The 23,254-nt window shown below is 44.7% G+C and overlaps 1 protein-coding gene across 1 annotated transcript in view; it reads right to left on the bottom strand.

Annotated features, from left to right (window-relative positions):
* LOC124802411 (post-GPI attachment to proteins factor 2-like) overlaps window positions 1-23,254 on the bottom strand; it is a 65,248-nt gene that overhangs the window by 3,858 nt on the left and 38,136 nt on the right. The window contains exon 3 of the mRNA XM_047263170.1: window positions 18,776-18,991. Within this exon, the coding sequence (XP_047119126.1) occupies window positions 18,776-18,991 (216 nt within the window). The remainder of the gene's footprint in view (window positions 1-18,775; window positions 18,992-23,254) is intronic.

Genomic DNA, 23,254 nt, shown 5'->3' with positions numbered 1-23,254 from the left:
AAAGTTGCACAGGTCACAACAATATTCAAGGAAGGTAGTAGCAGTAACCCGCTAAATTATAGGCCCATATCATTAATGTCGATATGCAGCAGAATATTGGAACATATATTGTGTTCAAACATTATGAATCACCTCGATGAGAACGGTCTATTGACACACAGTCAATATGGATTAGGAAACATTGTTCTTATGAAACACAACTAGCTATTTACCCACACGAAGTGTTGAGTGCTACTGACAAAGGATTTCAAATTGATTCCGTATTTCTAAATTTCCAGAATGCTTTTGACACAGTACCACACAAACAGTTTGTAGTGAAATTTCGTGCTAATCGAACATGGTCTCAGTTATGTGGCTGGATTCATTATTTCCTGTCAGAAACATCACAGTTTCTAGTAACTGACAGAAAGTCATCGAGTAAAACAGAAGTGATTTCTGGCATTCCCCAAGGTAGTGTTATAGACCCTCTGCTGTTCCTTATCTATATAACTAATTTAGGAGACAATCTGAGCCACTACCTTAGGTTGTTTGCAGATGATGCTGTCATTTTTTAGGAGACAATCTGAGCCACTACCTTAGGTTGTTTGCAGATGATGCTGTCATTTAACATGTAGTAAAGTCATCATATGATCAAAAAAACTGCAAAACAATTGAGAAAAGATATCTGCATGGTGCAAAAATTGGCAATTGAGTGCTAAAAGGAATCCATTAAATTGTGGTTACATGATAAATCAGTCAAATGTAAAGACCGTAAATTCAACTAAATACCTAGGAATTACAATTACAAACAAATTAAATTGGAAAGAACACACAGAAAATGTTGTGTGGTAGACAAACCTCAGACTCATTTAAATGGTAGAGAACTTAGAAAATGTAACAGATCTACTAAAGAGACTGTGTACACTACACTTTTCTGTTCTCTTTTGGAGTACTGCTGCACAGTGTGGGATCCATACCAGATAGGATTAACAGAGAACATGGAGAAAGTTCACAGAAGAGCAGCAAATTTTGTATTATCGCACAACAGGTGAGAGAGTGTCACTGACATAATATGGAATTTGGGGTGAACATAATTAAAACAAAGGTGTTTTTCGTTGCGGCAGAATATTCTCACAAAATGTCAATCACCAACTTTCCCCTCCAAATGCAAGAATATTTTGCTGACATTAACCTTGTTGTTGTTGTGGTCTTCAGTCCTGAGACTGGTTTGATGCAGCTCTCCATGCTACTCTATCCTGTGCAAGCTTTTTCATCTCCCAGTACCTACTGCAACCTACATCCTTCTGAATCTGCTTAGTGTATTCATCTCTTGGTCTCCCTCTACGATTTTTACCCTCCACGCTGCCCTCCAATACTAAATTGGTGATCCCTTGATGCCTCAGAACATGTCCTACCAACCGATCCCTTCTTCTGGTCAAGTTGTGCCACAAACTTCTCTTCTCCCCAATCCTATTCAATACTTCCTCATTAGTTATGTGATCTACCCATCTAATCTTCAGCATTCTTTTGTAGCACCACATTTCGAAAGCTTCTATTCTCTTCTTGTCCAAACTATTTATCGTCCATGTTTCACTTCCATACATGGCTACCCTCCATACGAATACTTTCAGAAATGACTTCCTGACACTTAAATCACTACTGGATGTTAACAAATTTCTCTTCTTCAGAAACGCTTTCCTTGCCATTGCCAGCCTACATTTTATATCCTCTCTACTTCGACCATCATCAGTTATTTTGCTCCCCAAATAGCAAAACTCCTTTACTACTTTAAGTGCCTCATTTCCTAATCTAATTCCCTCAGCATCACCCGACTTAATTAGACTACATTCCATTATCCTTGTTTTGCTTTTGTTGACGTTCATCTTATATCCTCCTTTCAAGACACTGTCCATTCCATTCAACTGCTCTTGCAAGTCCTTTGCTGTCTCTGACAGAATTACAATGTCATCGGCGAACCTCAAAGTTTTTATTTCTTCTCGATGAATTTTAATACCTACTCCGAATTTTTCTTTTGTTTCCTTTACTGCTTGCTCAATATACAGATTGAACAACATCGGGGAGAGGCTACAACCCTGTCTTACTCCCTTCCCAACCACTGCTTCCCTTTCATGTCCCTCGACTCTTATAACTGCCATCTGGTTTCTGTACAAATTGTAAATAGCCTTTCGCCCCCTGTATTTAACCCCTGCCACCTTTAGAATTTGAAAGAGAGTATTCCAGTCAACATTGTCAAAAGCTTTCTCTAAGTCTACAAATGCTAGAAACGTAGGTTTGCCTTTCCTTAATCTTTCTTCTAAGATAAGTCGTAAGGTCAGTATTGCCTCACGTGTTCCAGTGTTTCTACGGAATCCAAACTGATCTTCCCCGAGGTTGGCTTCTACTAGTTTTTCCATTCGTCTGTAAAGAATTCCTGTTAGTATTTTGCAGCTGTGACTTATTAAGCTGATAGTTCGGTAATTTTCACATCTGTCAACACCTGCTTTCTTTGATCGATGTAGACGTAGACACACATATGCTTTTGGCCACAGCCTTCAGCAGAAAAACAAGCAGGACAGCGTCTGGAGGTTATGGGGCAGTGAGGTGGGGGAACAGAACGAGGAGATGATAGGGCAGACGGGGTAGAAACTGTTGGGTGGAGGGTGTGGGGACAGTAAATTACCGTAGGTTGAGGCCAGGATAATTATGGGAGTAGAGAATGTGTTGTAAGGATAACCCCAATCTGCACATTTAATAAAAGCCGGTGGTGTAGTAGAGGATCCAGATGGGTTGGATAGTGAAGCAGCAATTTATATCAAGCATATTATGTTCAGCTGCTTGGTGTGCCACAAGATGGTCTACTTTGCTCTTGGCTACAATTGAAGAGTGGCCATTCATCCTAGTGAGCAACTGGTTGGTAGTCATACCAATATAGTAAGCTGTGTAATGATTGCAGCAGAGCTAGTAAATGATGTGGCTGCTTTCACAGGTGGTTCGACCTCCGATGGTGTGGGATAAACCCATGACAAGACTGGAGTAGGAAGTGTTGGGTGTGAGGATTGGGCAGGTCATTAGCCTGAGTCTCCCATAGGGATAGGATCCTTGTGGCAAGGGATTCGGATTGGGAGTGGGAGTGGTATAGGGGTGGACTAAGATGTTGTGGAGGCTGGGTAGGTGGCAGAGCACCACTTTAGGAGGGGTGGAAAGGATCTCAGGTAGGATATCCCTCATTTCATGGCATGATGATATGTATCAAATCCCTGGTGAAGGATGTGGTTCAGTTGTCCCAGTATGAGGTGGAATTCAACTCCTTTGCTGCTGGTTCCTGGGCTGGTTGGAAGAATGGGGGAGATTTGTCTGCTGAATAGGTCCAGGGGATATTGCCTGTCTGTGAAGGCCTTGGTGAGACCCTTAGCATACTGAACATGGGGACTCATTACTGCATATATGCCATCTCCTGCTGTCCAGGCTGTGTGGGATGGATTTTTTGATGTGAAGGCGTTGACAACTGTCAAAATGCAGGTACTGTTGGAGGCTGGTGAGTTTAATGTGGACAGAGGTGCAGATGGAACCATCTACCATCGTGCCCCAAAATGGGGGACATCCTGCCTCAGATCCTTCCCACCCCTCCTAAAGCGGTGTTCTTACACCCACCCAATCTCCACAAATTCTAGTCCATCCCCATGCCATACCCTATTTGAACCCCTTGCCACAAGGATTCTATTCCTGTGGTATGACTACCGGTCACTTGTCCACTAGCATGAACAGCCACTGCCAAACTGTAGACAAGAAAAAAAAGTAGACCACCCTGTGGTACAACAAGCAACTGAACGTAACATGCTTGATTTCAATGGATGCTTCCCAAGCCATCTGGAATATCCCCTCCACCACCAGTTTTTCTGAACTGTGAAGATGGGAGTTATCCTTACAACACATTCTTTCCTCCTGTAATTGTCCCAGCCTCAACCTACGGTAACATGCTGTCCCCACACCCTCCACCCAATAGTTTCCACCCTCTCTGTCCTATCACCTCCTTCCCATTCTCGTTTCACATCCTGTGTCTGTCGCCCCTGCCAACACACCTGCCCATCTTTCACCAGTCCTCTCCTTTTTTCTTTCTGTTTTCCCTACCTCCCTGACCCACAACCTCTTGACGCTGTGCCTGTTGGCATTCTAATCCCTGCAGAACCTGCTAGACAGCACTCCACTCTCTCTCCCCCACCCATACACTCCTATCCCTTTCCCTTCTCTGCCCCCTCCAGATTGCCACTTCCCTTTCTATGTGATAGTTGCACTCTGGTCCCACTGCCGGTGCTGGCGGTCATGTATTTGTGAGGTGTGTTTACTACAAGTGAATAATGGCGTGTGTTTATCTTTATTTTTCTGATGAAGGCTGTGACCGAAAGCTTATGTGTAAGTGCCTTTTAATCGTGCCTGTGTACAATTTAATGTGTAATCCCATCTTTTCCTGCATTGTTGAATTAAACAGTAACTATGAGTCAACCTGGAGATACAATAATACATCTGTTCAGTACTAGTCTTCAGTTTCACTGTGCCAGATGCAGTACACACAGTTTTGGTATTTCTTTATTCTTCTTGAGGTTAAAAATTCGCTACTAACTGGGCCTTGTCCTTGGATAAGTTTTTTTACTATTTTATTAAAATGAATGACTTTTCTGGTCTGTGGCTTGCTTGTAAAAACTGGTTAATTTTACACTGCTTTGTAACGATCAGTTAGTAATCACAGCTGTTGGCAAGAATGCTATGGCTACATAAAAGACAGAGGTATTAAATGTACAGTGTATCATCATGTTCAATGCACATAGTGATTGCTAGTAAGCAACTGTTCATTTTCAGCAAGAACAGCCACTGCCAAACTGTGGCCAAGAGCAAAGTAGATCACCCTGTGGCACAACATGCAGCTGAACATAATGTGCTTGCTTTCAATGGGTATTTCCCATGCCATCTGGATCATCCCCTCCACCATCAGCTTTTCTGAACTGCAATTATCCTGGCCTCCACCTGCAGTAACATGCTGTCTCCACACCCTCCAGATTGTGGGTGGTGATAATGCAATTCTTCAGATTTGATTGTGCAGCAAAGCATTGCCTTCTGACGTAGGCTGCTGTTTTATTGTTAAAGTATTGCTGAGTGGCTGGAAGGCTGTTCAACAGTATCTCTATAAAATTCTACTGCTCAGTCTATACTTATTTTACAGCTAGTCTGTAATGAGGGTGTCAGAAGTAGGTCTAGAGGTGCTGAACAAGGGAGGCAGATGCCCAGAAAAACTCAAGCAAATACACTCGTCCCCCTTACTAGCAGGTCTGAGGTGCCACCTTCAACTGAAAATAAAGGTGAGCCAGTGCGGTACTCTACACTTGTAGAGAAGTGTCAAATTGTAATGAACCAAATGGTGCTGTTGCCACAGCACCTTGTTCTGGACATTATCTGCCACAGTCAACAATCCATGTTGACACGGCACCCCCAGGAGCAGCAAACCATTTCCACACTTCAGCCTGATCCATGAGGCTGTGACCGAGTTCTTGAACACTGACCATCCTTTGAGAAGCTTCCACATGATGGAAGAATGCAGCAGTGGTACTTCTTGTGTGTGATCAGCTTATAGACAGCGGTATTTTTACCACCCCCCTACCTGACCACCCTCCCCCCACCTCTTGAGGCCTGACAGTCATTTTCAGACTGCTGGGCTATGTTATGATCCCCACCTTGTGTCATAAGCTGCCATGAAGACAACGATGTACCTATGACGCAGCTACTACCACAGTCACTATGCCTGGAAACCTCGACTGCTGCCCAACTGCTCAGGCTCTTGCCAGCCTTCCTCTCTGCCACCATCATGGGCCTACCTGCAGTGATTCAGCTGTCTTCACATGTTCCACTGCTTAAAATGGGGTCTCCTCAGCCTGGTGCCACTGGTGCCTCACACAATCGTTCATCCTTTGGTGTGGAGTTTGAGGTATTGGGTCGCCCTGCCATCACTAAGCTGCCTTCTCCAAGACAACAGCAGATGGTTGGTTGATTGGGGTTTAAGGGACCAAACAGCAAGGTCATCAGTCCCTTATTTCAAAGGTGGTCCATTCAGACAGATTTACATCTCAGAAGAGTCATAACGATAAAAGGTAAAAAACTAAAAATGGTGAAAACAAAAGGAGAGAAGTCAGCAAGTGGGCAAGCCCAAGGCTATGCTAGAGGCAGGAAATATCCCACCTCTGATGCAGTACAGGCAAGACCACATGCTATTCAAAAGTGTTCAACCACTAGAATTGAAAAGTGCATAGTGTAAAAGGAGACTAACCAAATCTAAAAAGTGATAAAAACAGAGTAAAAGGGAGAGAAAAGAGGATCTTGGCCAGGGATGTGAGCAGGAATCTCCAAACATAGAGTACAGTGCGAGACACCTCAACCCTCACCGCCCTGCCCCTACTCCAGAGGGAGATTAAAAACCTTAGAACTGAAAATAAAAACCACTTTCACGGAGGACAGTGAGAACCAGGTCAACCATCTGGTAATTGTCTGCCAATATTAAAGGTAAAGTACGGGGAAGTCTGTACTTAGTACGCAGGGCCAAAAGAAGGGGGCATTCCACCAAAATGTGGGCTACTGACTGGAAGGCTCTACAACCACAAAGTAGGGGTGGCTCATTACCAAAAGAAAATCATGGGTCAGCCTGGTATGGCCGATGCGGAGACAACACAGGATGGCTGAGTCTTCCAGAAGAGGCGGAAGGAAGAACACCGGGACAGGTGTCACTTTAATCGCACAAAGTTTATTAGACAGGGAGGTAGCCTCCCAAGAGATGGCCCACGATTGTGCTAAGTGGGATTTGATATGAAGCCGTAAATCCACCACATGAGGGGTTACAGAGAAGGGGGGTTAAGTGACTGCTCCCCCAGCCAAACAATCAGCAAGCTCATTACCTGGGATACCCACAAGGCCAGGAAGTCAAGGGAACAAGCAGCATGGTGAAGATCAGTGAGGCAGTCACGGATGGCCGAGACCAAGGGATGGCAGGAAAAACATTGGTAAATAGCCTGAAGGTCACTCACTGAGTCAAGACATAACAAAACACGGTTGAGTTGGGACTGTTTAATAAAGGTAAGGGCCCGGGAAATTGCCATCAACTCCGCAGTAAACACCCCAAATGCAGTTGGCAGGAGATGATTTTCCATGACAACAGAGCACGTGAAGGCATATCCCACTTGGTCAGCAGATTTAGAGCCATTGGTGTAAAAAACAACAGCATCCCAAAACTCCCATAAAATTCGGCAGAAAAAATAACAGAACACCATCGGGGGAACAGAATCTTTCAGACCTCAACAGAGATCCATCCAAATCCAGGGCCGAGGAACTAACCAAGGGTCAAGGGGTGGGGTGGGGGGGTGGGGGGTATTGGGGAGGGAATGTGGGAGACAGGACAAAGAAGGAAGCTGAAAAACACGCCAAAGAGATGCATGGCAGAGCCCAACCAGTAAACATGCCCGTTGGTGGGAATCAGGTGGGTGTCTTTGGTCTGGAAACAGGAGAGAATAGGAAGGATGAGTGGGAGAGGAATGAACAGCTACTGCATAAGAAACCAGATGCTGGGACCGCTGGACAGAAAAGAGGGGGGGGGGGGGGATACCAGCTTCAACCAGGAGAATATCAACAGGGCTAGTAGGGAAGGCACCGATGACCAAACGCATACCACGATGGTGGACCGAATCCAGGAGGAGCAGTGTGGAAGGAGCAATCGAACCATAAACTTGACAATCATAGTCCAATCAAGACAGCACTAAAGCCTGATAAAGGTGGAGAAGAGTGGAACGATCCACACCCAAAGAGATGTGGGCAAGAAAGCGAAGGACACTGAGTTTACGGAAACACCCTATCCTCAGAAGTCTGATATGAGGCAGCCAAGTGATCTTTTTGTCAAAAAGAAGACCCAGGAAATGAAACTGTGGGACCACAGGTAATCGTTGTGAATCGAGGTAGAGCACCGGATTGGGGTGGACCATAGTACAGTGACAGAAGTGGACCACCCGCGATTTTAAACGAGAGAATTGAAACCCATGTGAGAGGGTCCATGCAGAGGCATGCCATATAGCACCCTGGAGCTGCCGCTCTGCAGAGGCCATCAAAGAGGAACTAACCCAAATGCAGAAACCATCCACATACAGAGCAGGGGGTGACCAAATGACCGACGGAGCCCACAAGTCCATCTATAGCAATGAAGAAAAGAAGTACATTCAATACGAAACCCTGTGGGATGCCATTCTCCTGGATCCATGGAGAACTAAAAACAGTACCAATCCGAACCCTGAATGACCGATGGAACAGGAATTGGCGGATGAAAATCAGGAGCGGGCCCCCGAAGACCCCACTCATGAAGTGTAAGTAACATAGGATGGCGCCAAACCATGTCATAGAACTTGCAAAGGTCGAAAAATACTGCAACCAAATGGCGGCACTGGGAAAATGCTGGCCGAACTTTGGATTCCAAGCGAAGTAAATGATCGATCTGAGACCGTCTCTCTTGCAAGCCACACAGGTAAGGGGTCAATAGATCCTGAGATTCGAGGACCCAATTGAGCCAACGGGCTACCATCCATTCAAGTAACTAGCAAACAACCTTTGTCAGACTAATTGGCCAATAGCTTTCGACAAACAGGGGGTTCTTACCAGGCTTTCCGAGGCTATCCCTCCATTGAGAATGGAAGTCACCCTGGAGCCAAATACAGTTAAGCACCCAGAGAAGATGTTGTCATTGTGGAGCACCGAGATGTTGAAGCAAATGGTTATGAATGGAGTCTGGGCCAGGGGCCGTATTATGAGGGGAAGAAGAAAGGGCAGAAAGAAGTTCCCATTCAGTAAAAGGTTCATTGTAAGACTCTGTCTGACAGGGGGTAAAACATAAGGTGGAAGCTTTGGCCCACTGTTTCTGGTGAAGGAAAGCAGCTGGATAGGAGGTTGATGCTGATGCTGTTGTAAAATGCGCCGCAAGACGTTCTGCGAGAATCAATAGGTCTGTGCAAAGGCCATCCGGGAGGGCAAGGGCCGGGAGGGTAGACTGCTGATGGCAACCTTGGAGAGACCGAAATGTAGCCCATACCCGTGACATAGGGACAGTAGAACCGAGGGAATAAACAAAGCGTTCCCAACACACCTGTTTGCTCTGTTTGATTAAGTAATGGGCTTTGGTGTGAAAGTGTTTAAAGGTAATAGGAATGGCAGTGGCTGGGTGCCTCTTAAGGTGTTGCAAAGCTCGACGGCAATCACGAACGGCAATGGCAATGGCCGTACTCCACCACAGGACTTGCCGGTGATGAAATGGTCCAGATGAGTGTGGGATAGCAAGGCTAGCAGCATGAACAATCGCATCAGACATGTCATGTAGGACGTCCTCAATACAACCTGACAAAGAGGGAGAAAAAAGCGACCTATGCAGTATATAGAGGCCAATCAGCATGTTGGAAAGACCAACGAGGTAACCTGTCCATCAGGGAGCAGGAAGGGAGTCAGAGAATCAATGGGAAGTGGTCACTATCGCAAAAGTCGTCATGTGGCGACCAGTGGAGGGAGAAGGGAGGAGGAAGAAACTGGCCTATGAGAAGACCCAGACTAGATGGAAATGCACTGCCCCACAAGGGATGATGAGGATTAAAATCACTGAGAAGGAGGATGGGAGGAGGAAGTTGCTGAAGAAGGGCAGTTAAGGCAGCACGTGTAAGAGTCCTGTCAGGAGGGAGATAAAGATTGCAAACTGTGACCCCAGAGTCCAGGTGAACCCTAACAGCAACCGCTTCCAATGTAGTTTGAAGAGGAATCCACATGCTAGCAACGTCCGTATGGACCAACATACAAACGCCACCAGAGACCCGTAGGAGGCAGACCCGATTTATACAGAAAGCACAGAACCCACGGAGGGTCGGTGAGTGACCATCAGTAAAATGAGATTCCTGTAGAACCACACAAGCTGCAGAGTAAAACAAAATAAGGGATTTCAACTCCGGAAGGTGACTGTAATATCCATTACAATTCCACCGAATAACCACAGAATGATGATTCAAATGGGGGGGTGAACAGGCTAAAGCCAGTCATGCTGCCAGGTCACCATCCATCACCGACAAGGAAAGGGCGACATCCATGAACAGCAGGTCAGAGGCAGGTTGCGAAGGTGGGGACGGGACCTCTGGCAACACCAGAGGCTCCTTGTCCCGGGACTTACGTTTCTTCTTCTTTTCTGTTTGAGATCAAGGAGGGCTATGCTGCAAAAAGGAGGCAGCTGCAGCAAGATCTGGAACAGAAAGAGAGCGGACCTGGGAGCCCACAAACCATGGTTCTCACAGTCGTCGTGTGGCAGCAGGCCTTTGGCCTGGAAGGTGCCAGGAAGGGGAGTCCCTGGAGGGGCACCCTTGAATGGCAAACACCGAAGAAGTGGGACACTTCTCTGGCTGGGGAGGGGAGCAGCTCCCGGATGGGAGGGTGTGGGAACTGCAGGGGAGGGGAGGAGGGGAAGAGTTTGGGACTGGGTTAAGGAATGGGGAGGAAGGGGTGAAGATGTAACTAAAGCATAGCTGGACATCATTGACACAGGATGATGACTTCATACTTCTTACGAGCCTCAGTGTAGATTAGACGATCAAGGGACTTATACTCCTGTATTTTCTTTTCCTTCTTGCAAGCTGGGCAATCCGGTGCACATGGAGAATCATTGCCATGACAATTAACACACACAGGAGGGGGAACACAGGAACTCCCCTCATGGAGTGGACGTCCACAGTCACCACAGAGAGGGGTATGCAAACAGCGGGAAGACGTGGCCAAAACGCAAGCACTTAAAACATCTCATAGGTGGTGGGATGTATGGCTTCACATCACATCAATAAACCATAATCTCGACCTTCTCAGGGAGGGTACCCACTTCAAAGGCCAGGATAAAGGCACCAGTATCAATGCAATTGTCCTTCGGGCCCTTCTGAACATGCCGAACAAGGTGAACACCCCGCCATCCTAGATTGTCCCTAAGTTCCTCATCAGTATAAAGGATGAGGTCCCTGTGAAAAATTACACCTTGAACTATATTCAAAGACTGGTGGGGGGTAATGGAAAAAGGAATTGTGCCAAGATGGTCACAGTCACAAAGGGCTGCAGACTGGGCAGCTGAAGCAGTTTTGATCAACAACAAACCCGACCGCATCTTGTTCAGAGAGTCCACTTCGCCAAACTTGTCTTCAATGTGTTCCACAAAAAATAAAGGTTTAGTATTGGTGAAAGTATCCCCATCAGTCCTGGTGCAAACCAGATAGTGGGGCAAAGGTTTCGCCCCTAGCCGATGAGCCTGACCCTCCTCCCAAGCGGTAGCCATGGAAGGGAAGGCTGAAGGGGCAGAAGAAGCAGCATTAAAAGTATCATTTCCATGCAAAGAGACGGCTGTAGAAGAACGGCCAGAGTTCTGGACCCATATGCGTTTCATTTGCGTAGCGTCTGCCCTGATACCACCCACTCCAATCAGGGGCTCTCCCCTTGGGCACCACCCAGCCACAGAAAGGGCCGTCTGGCACGGCGGCCATTGCCTGGAGTTCCGATGCACTAGGATGACAAGCAACCACTCCTAGGCTTACATGAGGAGGTCACAGTTCAGGTATCAGAAGAGTGATCCCTGGGGTTTCAGGGGGCTCAACCAAAAGGGTTCACAGTGACCCCACCACATAGGCTGGCTACCATGCTGGCTACCTAGCATCAGACTATGACATGAACAGTAGACACTAGGTAAGGTGCTCTTCCCCAGATGGCTCACACTACGGAATAGAAATTTAGTACTGGAGGTCAAACCCCAGAGGGGGACCAGAGAACGCCAAAAGGATGAGGTAATTACTCAACAAAACCAAAGTGCAAAGCCAACATAACCAGAAGGATAGCGGGCCAACATAAACCAGGACACCAAGAGAGGGAGAGGAGAGGACAGAGGGAGAGGAGAGCGCAGAGGGGAAGGAGCAAGGACAGGAAAGGAGGGGAAGGGAAAGGAAATGCAGCCCGGGAAAGAAGGAAGGCTGCAATAGCTCGGGGCCCCGTGCTCGCCACATGCGTACTCATGAAAGAACCGTGTGCCCCCTGGGGAGGACAACAGCAGACACCATGGCCAGGCCCACTATGGGTTCGGTTACATGAGATGTCCAAGGGGGGCTGCACAGAATCAGTGGCCACTCAGTAAGTGCTGATACTGTCAAGGATGAGACTGCAAGGACGATGTGCCAGGAGATGCTGTGACAGTGTATTTGCCACACTCATCAAGGATTTAGAGAGCAACACCCATGGCCACGAGAACTGAATGACTGTAGGTAATAAGGGTATTTATATCAATGGGCTGCCCTCCTCTACTGCACCCATCTCTGGTAGAGAATCACTCGCCCACTCCAAGCCATCCCGAAATTCCATCATAAAACATTGCTAGTTCATACATATTGAGAATATCTGTACGACCTGTGGAAATGGCAGCAAGGGGATAGAGGGATCACTTTGAGCACTCACTGTGTATTCCTGAGGATTTCAATCACCATGCTGAAGAGGCTGGCCACCCAACAATTGACCAGCAGGTTACAGTTTTTAAGGAGTTGATGTGACAAGGCGACCTGTTAAACATCATTAAATGCCTTCACTGAAGACAGCTTGGAGTAGGTAGTTTGGAAGTCCACTCATGAAATATAAAGGCAATAAATGGACCTAAGCCCTCTGAGAATGTCCACAGTGAAACCAGTATCAGTGATCAAGAGGTAATAGCAGCAACAATGATCACCACTATATAAAGGGCAGTTAAAACAAATAGTAAGACTTACATAATCAATAAAGTGGATAAAGAGAAAGTAGTGTCATATTCTCAAGGAAAAACTAATAACATTTAGCTCCAGGCATAATCATGTAGAGGGGCTGTGAATCGAGTTAAGAAAAATGTTTAATCAAGCAAAGGATAGTTATGTAGTTAGAAGAATGGTTCATTTCCGGGGGGGATACTGTATAGTAATTTCTACATAAACAGCTATTACTATAGAATTAGCAATAAAAAAAGCATGGGGCTATGGATAGAGAAATGCAACATGAAACACATCTGGCAGCCAAAAGGGTATTGTGTGAAACTTTCAATGATTACAGTAGCAATACCTTGCCGAATGACCACTTAAGAACATAAAGAAATTCTGGTCATAGGTCAAGACTGTCAGTGATGGAACACAAGAAAAAATGTGATTAGACTGAAAATTTTTTGGATGAAGAGTCACCGACAGTCATAGACGTAATTTCAGGCATGTTCCTGGGAAATATTTCTAGACCATTTCTGTTCATGTTGTATATTTATGACCTTGCATAAAAGATTATTAGTAATGATGCAGCTATCTATAAATAACTACTGTCTTAAGAAAGCCACACAAGTATCCAGTGAGACTTCTAATTGGGACAAAGACTGACAACTTGCTTTGAATGTTTAGAAATGTACAACTGTGCATCTCACAAAATGCAAAAACGTTGATGAATGATGATTCGAAACAATCACTTCATAAAAAAGTCTGAGAGTTTTAATTTGTGTAAATATGTAATGGAATGCTCACATAGGCAAAGCAGATTTTGGGTCATTGCTAGGATACTGAAAAAATGCAGTTAGTCTACAAAGGAGATAACTTGCAAAACTTTTGCGCAACCTATCCTAAAATATTGATCAAATGTGTGGGACCTGTATCAAATCTTAACACGGGCTACTGAATGCAAACATAGAAGGGCAGAAATAAGGGTGACAAGTTTGTCAGACCTACGGAAGAGTCATAGAATTCAGGCTTTCATGGCTAGTATTTGCTTTAGGGGGATGATGCCATGATCCAAGACATGATTCATCTGCTGCTGTGTGGATACATATAAAAAGTGTGGCTTGCTGAGCTTTTTCATGACTGACTGTTTTCTGAGGCATTACGGCCTCTGATGATGTCTCCAACATTAGTAGATGAAATATTAGGCTGAGAATTATGCACTGGACCACAGCCTTATGGCCCATACAATAATTATCAGCAAAAACTATGGAAAAGTGTCATGCAAATGCTGGAAAACCTGAACTGGGCGGGGGGGGGGGGGGGGGGGGGGGGGGGCAGCTTCTGATATGATCTCACAATGTTATACAAAAGTGGATGCAAATATGAGGATACGAACTGCCTTCCAGGCAATCCTTTGGTGGGACACAGCACCATGGATGAAATCTCAGTTGTTGCTGCTTTAAATGACATTGATTCTGACAGGGGAAAAATTGCAGAAGCTTTGAAGGAGGTAGAGCAGACCAAAGGTAAATTCCAGTTAATAAATGGAACACTGTATAAGAGAACCAGTGCGGTGGAAATGGTTGACTATGATCGGTCAATTGTGATCCCAACTCATCTACAGCCAGCTATCATTAAGCATTTGCATGAAGCTCTAACATCTCATTACCTTTGATTCATGAAAACTCTAGATAGAATCCGACACAGTTTTCACTGACAAGGTCTCTACCAATTCATTAGACAAGATGTGAGCCACTGTAAGTAATGCCAATGATGGAAGTATGTGCTGGAATCACCTCAAGGGATCTAGAACCAATCTTGCCTGCAGTTGTGGCATTCCAACAAATTGAAATTGGCCCTTGGGGAGGTTTCTGAAGTCAACAAATGGGAATCCATGGATAATAGTCTGCACTGAGTATTTCATCCGCTATCCTGTCAACAGAGCTGTGCTGACTGCAAAAGCCTCAAAAATTGCAAAGCTCCTCGAAGCATGCAGCACCCTGTGTGATGATCTCTGATCATAGAAAAGTTTTCCAGTTGAGATTATTATCAAAGGTAACTTCACACTGCGACATCACAGACAAATGGTCTCACAGACACTTTAATAAGACATTGGCAGATATGCTCTCAATGGATGATGATATCTAACAGAGAGATTGGGATGCAATACTGCCCAGCGTGACATTCATGTACAATACAGAGAAATCGGACAATACAGGCTCCACATCATTCTTTTTGATTCACTGGGTACACTGTTCCTATTTCAACCAGATGACATTCAGGATGACTATGTAAAACACCTGATGACCAGGACGAATGTTCGTATAAATAGCAGCATTCTCCATCCAAGAATTCAGCTTTGTTCTGGCTGTACATTGGTGTCACTAATAAACCTCCCTTCAGGTTTGGCGCTGATTGTTGTTTCAGTGTGACAATATCAAGTGCACTAACCACCCACAGTACATGCATTTTGATAGATGTCACCTCCTTCCACAACAAAATTTACTTCTATATAGCCTGACCACCCATGGATGCATGCAACTGCACTGACGAGAATTCCCTGTTAAGTATGCTGAAGGTTTCACTAAGGCAAGGATTCACAGCAAATGTGCCCCATGGCCAGAGGATGAGCAAAGGCCTGCAAGCAGTGAGTATGTATCCCCTCCACTGCCACAGAGAACAGGGTGGAGAACCATGTGCAAATTTGTGTAAATGAAGAAACTGATCCTGAAGGAAATGCTTGTAGGAATCTAGACTCACTCTACATGCCCCATTGCACTACAGATCAATTACTTCAAGCTAAAGATAAGCTCACAAATTGGGCACTCTAAGCTTTTTCATTTTCCCATTCAGTTGTGCTTTGGGTCCTTATTCACCCCCTCCCCCCCCAATATGACTTGTGCTCTGTCTGTAGATACAAACTAATTAATTCCATGACAAACTTTTATTTTCTACACTTTCTTTAATGGTGTTGAGAATGGCACATCCAGCTGCATGTCTGCAATATCCATACTTCTGTAGAGCACTGAAGAATATGCAAAAATCTTTACAAATATTTTGCAAGCTGTTTCTGAATGTTGTCTGTCATAACCTGTGTGAGACGCATGATTGGCATCTGTGGCAACACAAAGATGTTCTACCTGACATGGACATACATTTTCAGCTGCCACATCCAAGTGCTCTTTTAGTAAACCTTCATCTGTGAGGGTACAAGGACTTCAGTAAAAGTAGTGCTTTTCTTCCTCTTTTTCTCCTTCTTCAGAGTGTTTACTTTTAAGTTTTAAAACCTCTCATACTCACTCAGATCCATCATATTTTCCGTTTCTGTATTACCTGACCTCTTAAGACATTTAGTGCTTTTGTAAACAGAATACTCTGAAAGTTTCCATACTTTACAATATGATAAACATTTTTTAAACCCAACTTTGTGTAAAATGATAAGATTCCTTGCACTACAGATTGAAGCGTGAAAAGTGTGAAGTCACTGTTGGCATAGTCACTGTCAGTTCACCATTGCATGGCTCTGGTTTCAAAACTTACCCTCCCCTACTTCAAAGTTCAACTTTCCCCCGTGTTGTTGCAATCACATAGTGCGAACACATTTCCCTCATTCCCCTCCACGCTCCAACTGCTCTGCTCATGAGTAAGAGTCGGAGCAGACACAAGTGCTCACACTCAAAATCAGCGAGTTGTTAAGTTCTGCCTTGGAGCTTCTCCGACAGACACTACCCTTCAAACCTAGTTTGCAAACACATTTTACATGCCATACCATCACATACCTCCCTCCTGCCTCAAGAACCAGCTGCAAAGGAGCACCAGGCACATCACTCAGGATCATCCCAGACTGGAACAGCTGAAGCAGGTCCTTCATTACAGCTTTGACTACATATCATCATGCCTGGAAATGAGGGGCATCCTACTCACAAGACTTCTCATACCTCCTAAAATAGTATACCACTGCCCACCCAGTCTGTACAATATCCTGGCCCACCCATATGCCACACCAGCTCCTGACCCCTTGAAACCCTGTTGCATGACTTCTTTGATTCAGCCACCCAACACAGCCTACTCCAGTCCCAACACAGGCTTATCATATCCCATCAGATGCTGGGCCTACTGTGAAAGCAGCTATGCCATATTCAAGCTCTGCTACAATTTCTGCACAGCTTTTTTGTGGGGCCTGAAGACCAACCAACTGTCCAGCAGCCAAATGCACAGTCATTGCCAAACTATGACCAAGAGCAAAGTTGACCACCCAGTGGCGGAACATGTTACAGAGCACATCATTTCAATGGCTGCTTCACAACCAGGGCAATCTGGATCCTTCCCATCGGCACCAGCTTTTCTGAATTACTAAGATGAGAGTTATCCTTTGTTCCCATAATCCTTCTGATCTCAGTCTCTGCTAACATCATGCACCCACACTCTCTTCCCCAGTCTCCCCTTCCTTCATTCTGTCATTTTCTATCAATTCACTCCTCCACATCATCGTCATCGTGTGCTGCATAAACTCAACAATTCCAGAGCCCATGAGTCGCATTTCTGTCCCATGCGCCTGCTGCCTCTCCCACTGGCATTCCTATCCTGTATGCCTGCTGTGTCCTCCTGAGCCATCAGCCACCCCCACCTCTTTTCTTCCCTCAACCACTCCACTCAAATGATTCTCCACCCAATTCTACCTGCTGAACTGCTTTCAGCCAACACAATGCACAATGTAGTCAAACAAGAGTGTGTGAGTGTGAGTGTGTGTGTGTGTGTGTGTGTGTGTGTGTGTGTGTGTGTGTGTGTGTGTGGGAACGCGCGCGCGCACGCGTGGAATGTCCACTCAAGCTCCGGAAAGGATTTGTTCAAAAACTAGCAAAGTAGTTAGTCTTGTTAATGTGGCTGTCACTGACCCAGTTTCTCTACTAGTCAATGATTTACATCCAATCAGAACTTTCTATACCACAGATATAAATGTTTTAAAAGTGAAAAGATGCCGACTAAGTGATTCCATTTCTCCCTTTTCACAAATGAGGAAGTAGTAAAAAGTGTCATAAATACGTTGAAAAGCACTAAAAATCCCAATACATTTGCCATCTCAAACAAAATAACTAAATTGTTTCAGACTCAGTTGCTAAGTTGCTGACCAATGAAATTAAAAAATCCATGGGAGAAGGCTTGTTTCCTGAGAGCTTAAAAATTACAAGGGTATTGCCACTGTTCAAAAGCGACAATTCCAGGGACCCTCAAAGCTAAAGACCAACAATTATTTTATTAAGCCTCTGAATACGTGTTTTTATAAAGGATCAAGTTTTGTTTACAGCATACAACATGCTATCCACAAGTCAACAAGGATATAAAAAGTAGTATAAAAACTCATTGACCCTTTACCGAAAGTACGAAACAGGGACTACTGTGTGACTTGTCAAAAGCTTTTGACTTAGGAGATCACGACACAGTTGCGCAAAAGCTAAAACTGTTCATGGTGAAAGGCACTGTACTCCAAAAGACAAAACCATATGTTACAGACAGGTATCAGTGTATACACACTAATAAGGTGTAAAGCACCATAAGTATATAAACTTTACAATTGCAATGTCCATATGTAACAATGCAGCATATATGAACTTAATACATGTAAAGGCTATTAAATAAGCTAAACTCATTTCATCTTAATTGTCTGAGAGTGTGAAACCATTTAATATTTTCAGAGCCAAATAAAATATGTGTTTCCAAAACGAATTTTTCACTCTACAGCACAGTGCACTCTGATATGAAACTTCCTGGCATATTAAAACTGTGTTCCAGACAAAGACTCGAACTTGGGACCTTTGCCTTTTGTGGACAGCTCTCGGTCCAGCTCACAGTTTCAATATGCCACAAAATTTCAAAATATTTGTTAATGGTCATAGTTTGTTACACATTTGAACTATGATTAATAAAATAAATGGAATCTCTTGCATGCATACAACCTTTCTACTGCATCTTTTTTAAAAAAAATGCAAAATTGGAAGTGAAAGTATTACCTCCAGGTTCACAGTACCAATTGTGTCTCTTAAAGAAATACCCTGCCATGGCAAATGATGTTAAGTTTATCACTAAGAGTTGATGTTTAATCTTCAATGACCTTGATTCAACATTATCAGGAGGAAATCTGCGGAATTTTCTGAGCAAGTAGCATGTCAGCAACATGTAAAGCTCTGATGTTATCATAAATGTGATAAAGCACTTCTCATGTATAGCTGAAAAGAAAAATGAAAACATGGTTAGGAATAACAGAAAGCAACAGATATACAAAAGCACTGCATATCTTGTGATGACATCTACCATGTGTATATGCACTTAAAAAAAGTCCAAAATGGCGATAAATTCTATACCCCCTCCCTTAGTGTCATCATGGAAGTAGAATTCATACAAAATATGTGTAAAATTAGCATTTGTGAACAAGTTCATGCTAATAACAAAAAAACTAGAGTTTTTCATTATACTGGAATCCATAAAACAACAAAAGCAAAATATAAAATGTAATATCCTACAATTTTTCGAGATGAATGTAATGAAATTTGTCCATAAAGAGGAATACATGGCTGGGCACAAGTAACATCAATACAAAGTTGATTAATACAAACAGCAACATAGCATTTACAATAAAAAGTAGTGCCACAAGATGTGGTATCTGCAGCTCTATGGAAAATGAATGTCATTATTCTTGCACAGCTGCTCAATTCCACCATAAGCTGGAGGAGGAGCCCCGTGAGCTGCGTGATTATTTAGACGATCATAAGTGAGCTATAAGAATTTCACATCAAGCTGACCATTTCAGGCAATGAAGTGTCTGCTGTTCAAGATATCCAAATACCAAGTAAGCTCTATGTCTTCAAGCATTGTGAGTCTGTAGAACAAAATCCTCACCTGTTGCAGTAACAAACGGACAGGATGTACAGGGTGTCTCAGATCTTTAGAGTCAAAATTATACACTTAGTAGAGGACCCTGCGCTGAGTATAAGATAGGAACCAATGGTAGAAAATGAATACGAGGTGTGGCTATAAAATAATTGGACTGATGCTGTCACACAGTAAGCCTACATGTATCAAAGATAATGACCAACAGTTCTGAGGAGTGAAGCTTTCTCAGTCGAATGCGGTATCCCTTGTGTCTGTAGACAAATCATTGCGGTCCTGGCCTTCATTTGTGTAAAAGCAGTTATTTTGCTTTGCCAGAAAAATGATAATTGTAATTACGGAACAATGAATTGTTGTGAAGTATCACACAAAACTAGGAAAAACTGCCATTGAAACCTACCTTTTACTACAAGAACTTTACAGCGAAGACTGTTCATTATGTACGCACATTTCTGAGCAGTTTCAGGAATTCCAAGATAGTCAAGAAGACACTGAAGATGACACACACCCGAGATCCCATTAAATGCCAAAAACGGATGAAAATATCAAAAAAGTAGTAAATCTGATTCAATGTGTGTGTCAGTTGAGTATTCAACTGATTGACAAACTGTAGGAATTGGCAAAGAATGCACGAGGCAAATTTTACATAACCAATTTAATATGAGAAAAGTTTGTGTAAAACTGGTGATGAAAATCCTCACAATCAAAAAAAGAGCCTGTGAAAATGTTTGTACTGAGACTTTGAGTACTATTGAAAATGATTCTAATTACTTGGAAAGAGTGATACCTTGTGAGGAATATTCTTTTTTCACTTACGATCCACAAATTAAGGACAAATCCAAGCAAACGAAGTGCCCATCACTGAGAGCAAAAAAAAGCGTGAATGAGAAAAACTACATTCAAAGTGGTGATGATTGTTGTTTTCAATATTGGTCAAACTATTAATCAACATTACTACCTTGAGATTCTTGCTAAACTCTGTGAGAAGATAAGAAAAAAACAACCTGAATTGTGGAACAACTGCTCATATGCTCTACTCATGCCACATTGTCTGTTAAGAGGTTTCTAGTAAAGTACAGCATTCCAGTGTTAGGTCACCCACCCTATTCACCTGGCATAGCACCATGTGACCTTTATCTATTCCCCAAGGTCAAGTTTGCATTAAAAGGAACAAGGTATTAGTCTGCTGAAGCAGTGAAAGAAAAAGTGGCATGTACATCAAGGAGCACACAGAGGAATACTTCCAGCACTATGTTCCTCAATGCAAAATTTGCACGGAGAATTGTAAGGACAGAGGTAGGGAGAATATTGAGGGTGACGTTAACTATATATATTTGAAATAACAATATTGTGAAAAGGATAGTTGCTACGCACCATATAGAGGAGATGAGTTGCAGATTGGTGCAACAGAAAGACTGTCAGAAAGTTAGCTTTTGGCCAGCAAGGCCTTCGTCGGAAACAAACACACGCGCACACACACACACACACACACAGACTGCTGAGGGCAGCCTGGGAGCAGCAGTGCATGATGGAGAGGCAATCGCATGGTGGGGCTAAGGAGGAGGTTGGGACAGGGAGGGGGAGGGATAGCAGGGTAGGGGTACAGAAAGCACTGCCTCTTTTTTTTTTTTTTTTTTTTTTTTTTTGTTTTTTTTTTTTTTTGGTAGGGTTTAAGGGCGCTCAACTGCCGAGGTCATTAGCGCCCAGTCACTGGTGTTAGAGCACAAGGAACCTGCTAAAACTCAAGGGGATGGGGGGACATCAAAAGGACCTGACAAAGATGCAGATGAAATAAGTAAAAAGGTTAAATGTCTTTGGTCAAGCCAGTTAAAGTTATAAAACGCAGAAGACGAGCAGCTGCTCGAGCGTCATCAGCTAAAACATCCGGTAAGGTAGATGGCAGGGACAGGACAACACGAAATTGACTAAAACGGGGACACGACAATAAAACATGGCGCACCGTTAATGCCTGACCACAAGGGCACTGCGGGGCTGGGTCACCAGAGAGCAGGTAGCGGTGGCTAAACCGGCAATGCCCAATCCGCAAACTGGTCAGAAGCACCTCCTCGCGCCGAGATGGTCGGGAGGAAGTTGTCCAAGCAGTTGGGAGCGATTTTACTGCCTGGAGCTTGTTTCCTTGGAGGGATGACCAAGCATCCCACCACAAGGACACAAGCCTCTTACATACATCCCCACAAACGTCAGATGACGGGACACAATGGGAGGCTGGCCGAGGCTGGAGGACTGCAGCCTTGGCTGCAGCATCCGCAGCCTCATTCCCAGGCACTCCCACATGTCCGGGGACCCACAGAAAGCTGACAGAACCGCCATTATCAGCGAAAGAATGGAGGGACTGCTGTATTCATTGAATCAAGGGATGGACCGGATAGGGAGCCCCAAGGCTCTGAAGAGCACTGAGTGAGTCGGTGCAGAGTACATACGATGAATGGCGGTGGCGGCGGGCATACTGAATGGCCTGATGGAGAGCAAAAAGCTCGGCCGTAAAGCTGGAACATTGGTCAAGGAGCCGGTATTTAAAGGTGGCGGTCCCGACGACAAAGGCACAGCCGACACCATCGTCAGTTTTGGAGCCATCGGTGTAAATAAAGGTGTGACCAGCAAGTCGAGCACGAAGTTCAACAAACCGTGAGCAATACACTGCAGCCGGAGTACCCTCCTTCGGGAGTGAGCTGAGGTCGCGATAAATACGAACCGGAGCCTGGAGCCAAGGTGGTGTCGGGCTCTCACCCTCTCTGAAGGTGGTAGGGAGGGCAAAATCCAATTGTCGAAGCAGGCGACGGAAGCGGACTCCGGGGGGCAGCAGGGCAGACACATACAACCCGTACTGACGGTCGAGAGAATCGGCGAAGAAGGACTTGTAAGAGGGATGTTCGGGCATAGACAACAGCCGGCAGGCATACCGACACAGCAGTATGTCGTGCCGGTAGGTCAATGGTAACTCGGCAGCTTCAGCGTAAAGACTCTCGACAGGACTAGTGTAGAAGGCTCCAGTCGCAAGACGTATCCCCCGATGGTGGATGGAGTTGAGCCGGCGTAAGAGGGATGGCCGAGCGGACGAGTAGACGAAGCTCCCATAATCCAGCTTCGATCGGACTATGAACCGATACAAGCGAAGCAGGACAGTGCGATCCGCTCCCCAAGATGAACCGCTAAGAACTCTGAGGACATTAAGGGAACGTGTACAACGGGCCGCCAAATAAGAGACATGTGGAGACCAACACAGTTTCCGGTCCAACGTGAGCCCTAGAAACTTAGTTGTGTCCACGAATGGGAGAACAACGGGACCGAGATGTAAGGATGGCGGAAGGAACGCTTTATATCGCCAAAAGTTGATACAAACCGTCTTCTCTTCAGAGAACCGGAAGCCATTTGCCACGCTCCACGAGTAGAGGCTGTCTAGACAACGCTGGAGGCAGCGCTCCAGGAGGCATGTTCTCTGGGCACTGCAGTAGATCGCGAAGTCATCGACAAAGAGAGAGCCTGAGACATTAGGTGGAATGCAATCCATAATTGGATTGATCGCGATGGCAAAAAGGGCTACGCTCAAGACGGAGCCCTGAGGCACTCCGTTCTCCTGGAGG

Source organism: Schistocerca piceifrons, chromosome 6 (assembly GCF_021461385.2).
Source record: "Schistocerca piceifrons isolate TAMUIC-IGC-003096 chromosome 6, iqSchPice1.1, whole genome shotgun sequence".
Taxonomy (NCBI): domain Eukaryota; kingdom Metazoa; phylum Arthropoda; class Insecta; order Orthoptera; family Acrididae; genus Schistocerca; species Schistocerca piceifrons.
The sequence above is the reverse complement of the archived record's forward strand: the minus strand, read 5'-3'. Positions and strand labels throughout refer to the sequence as shown.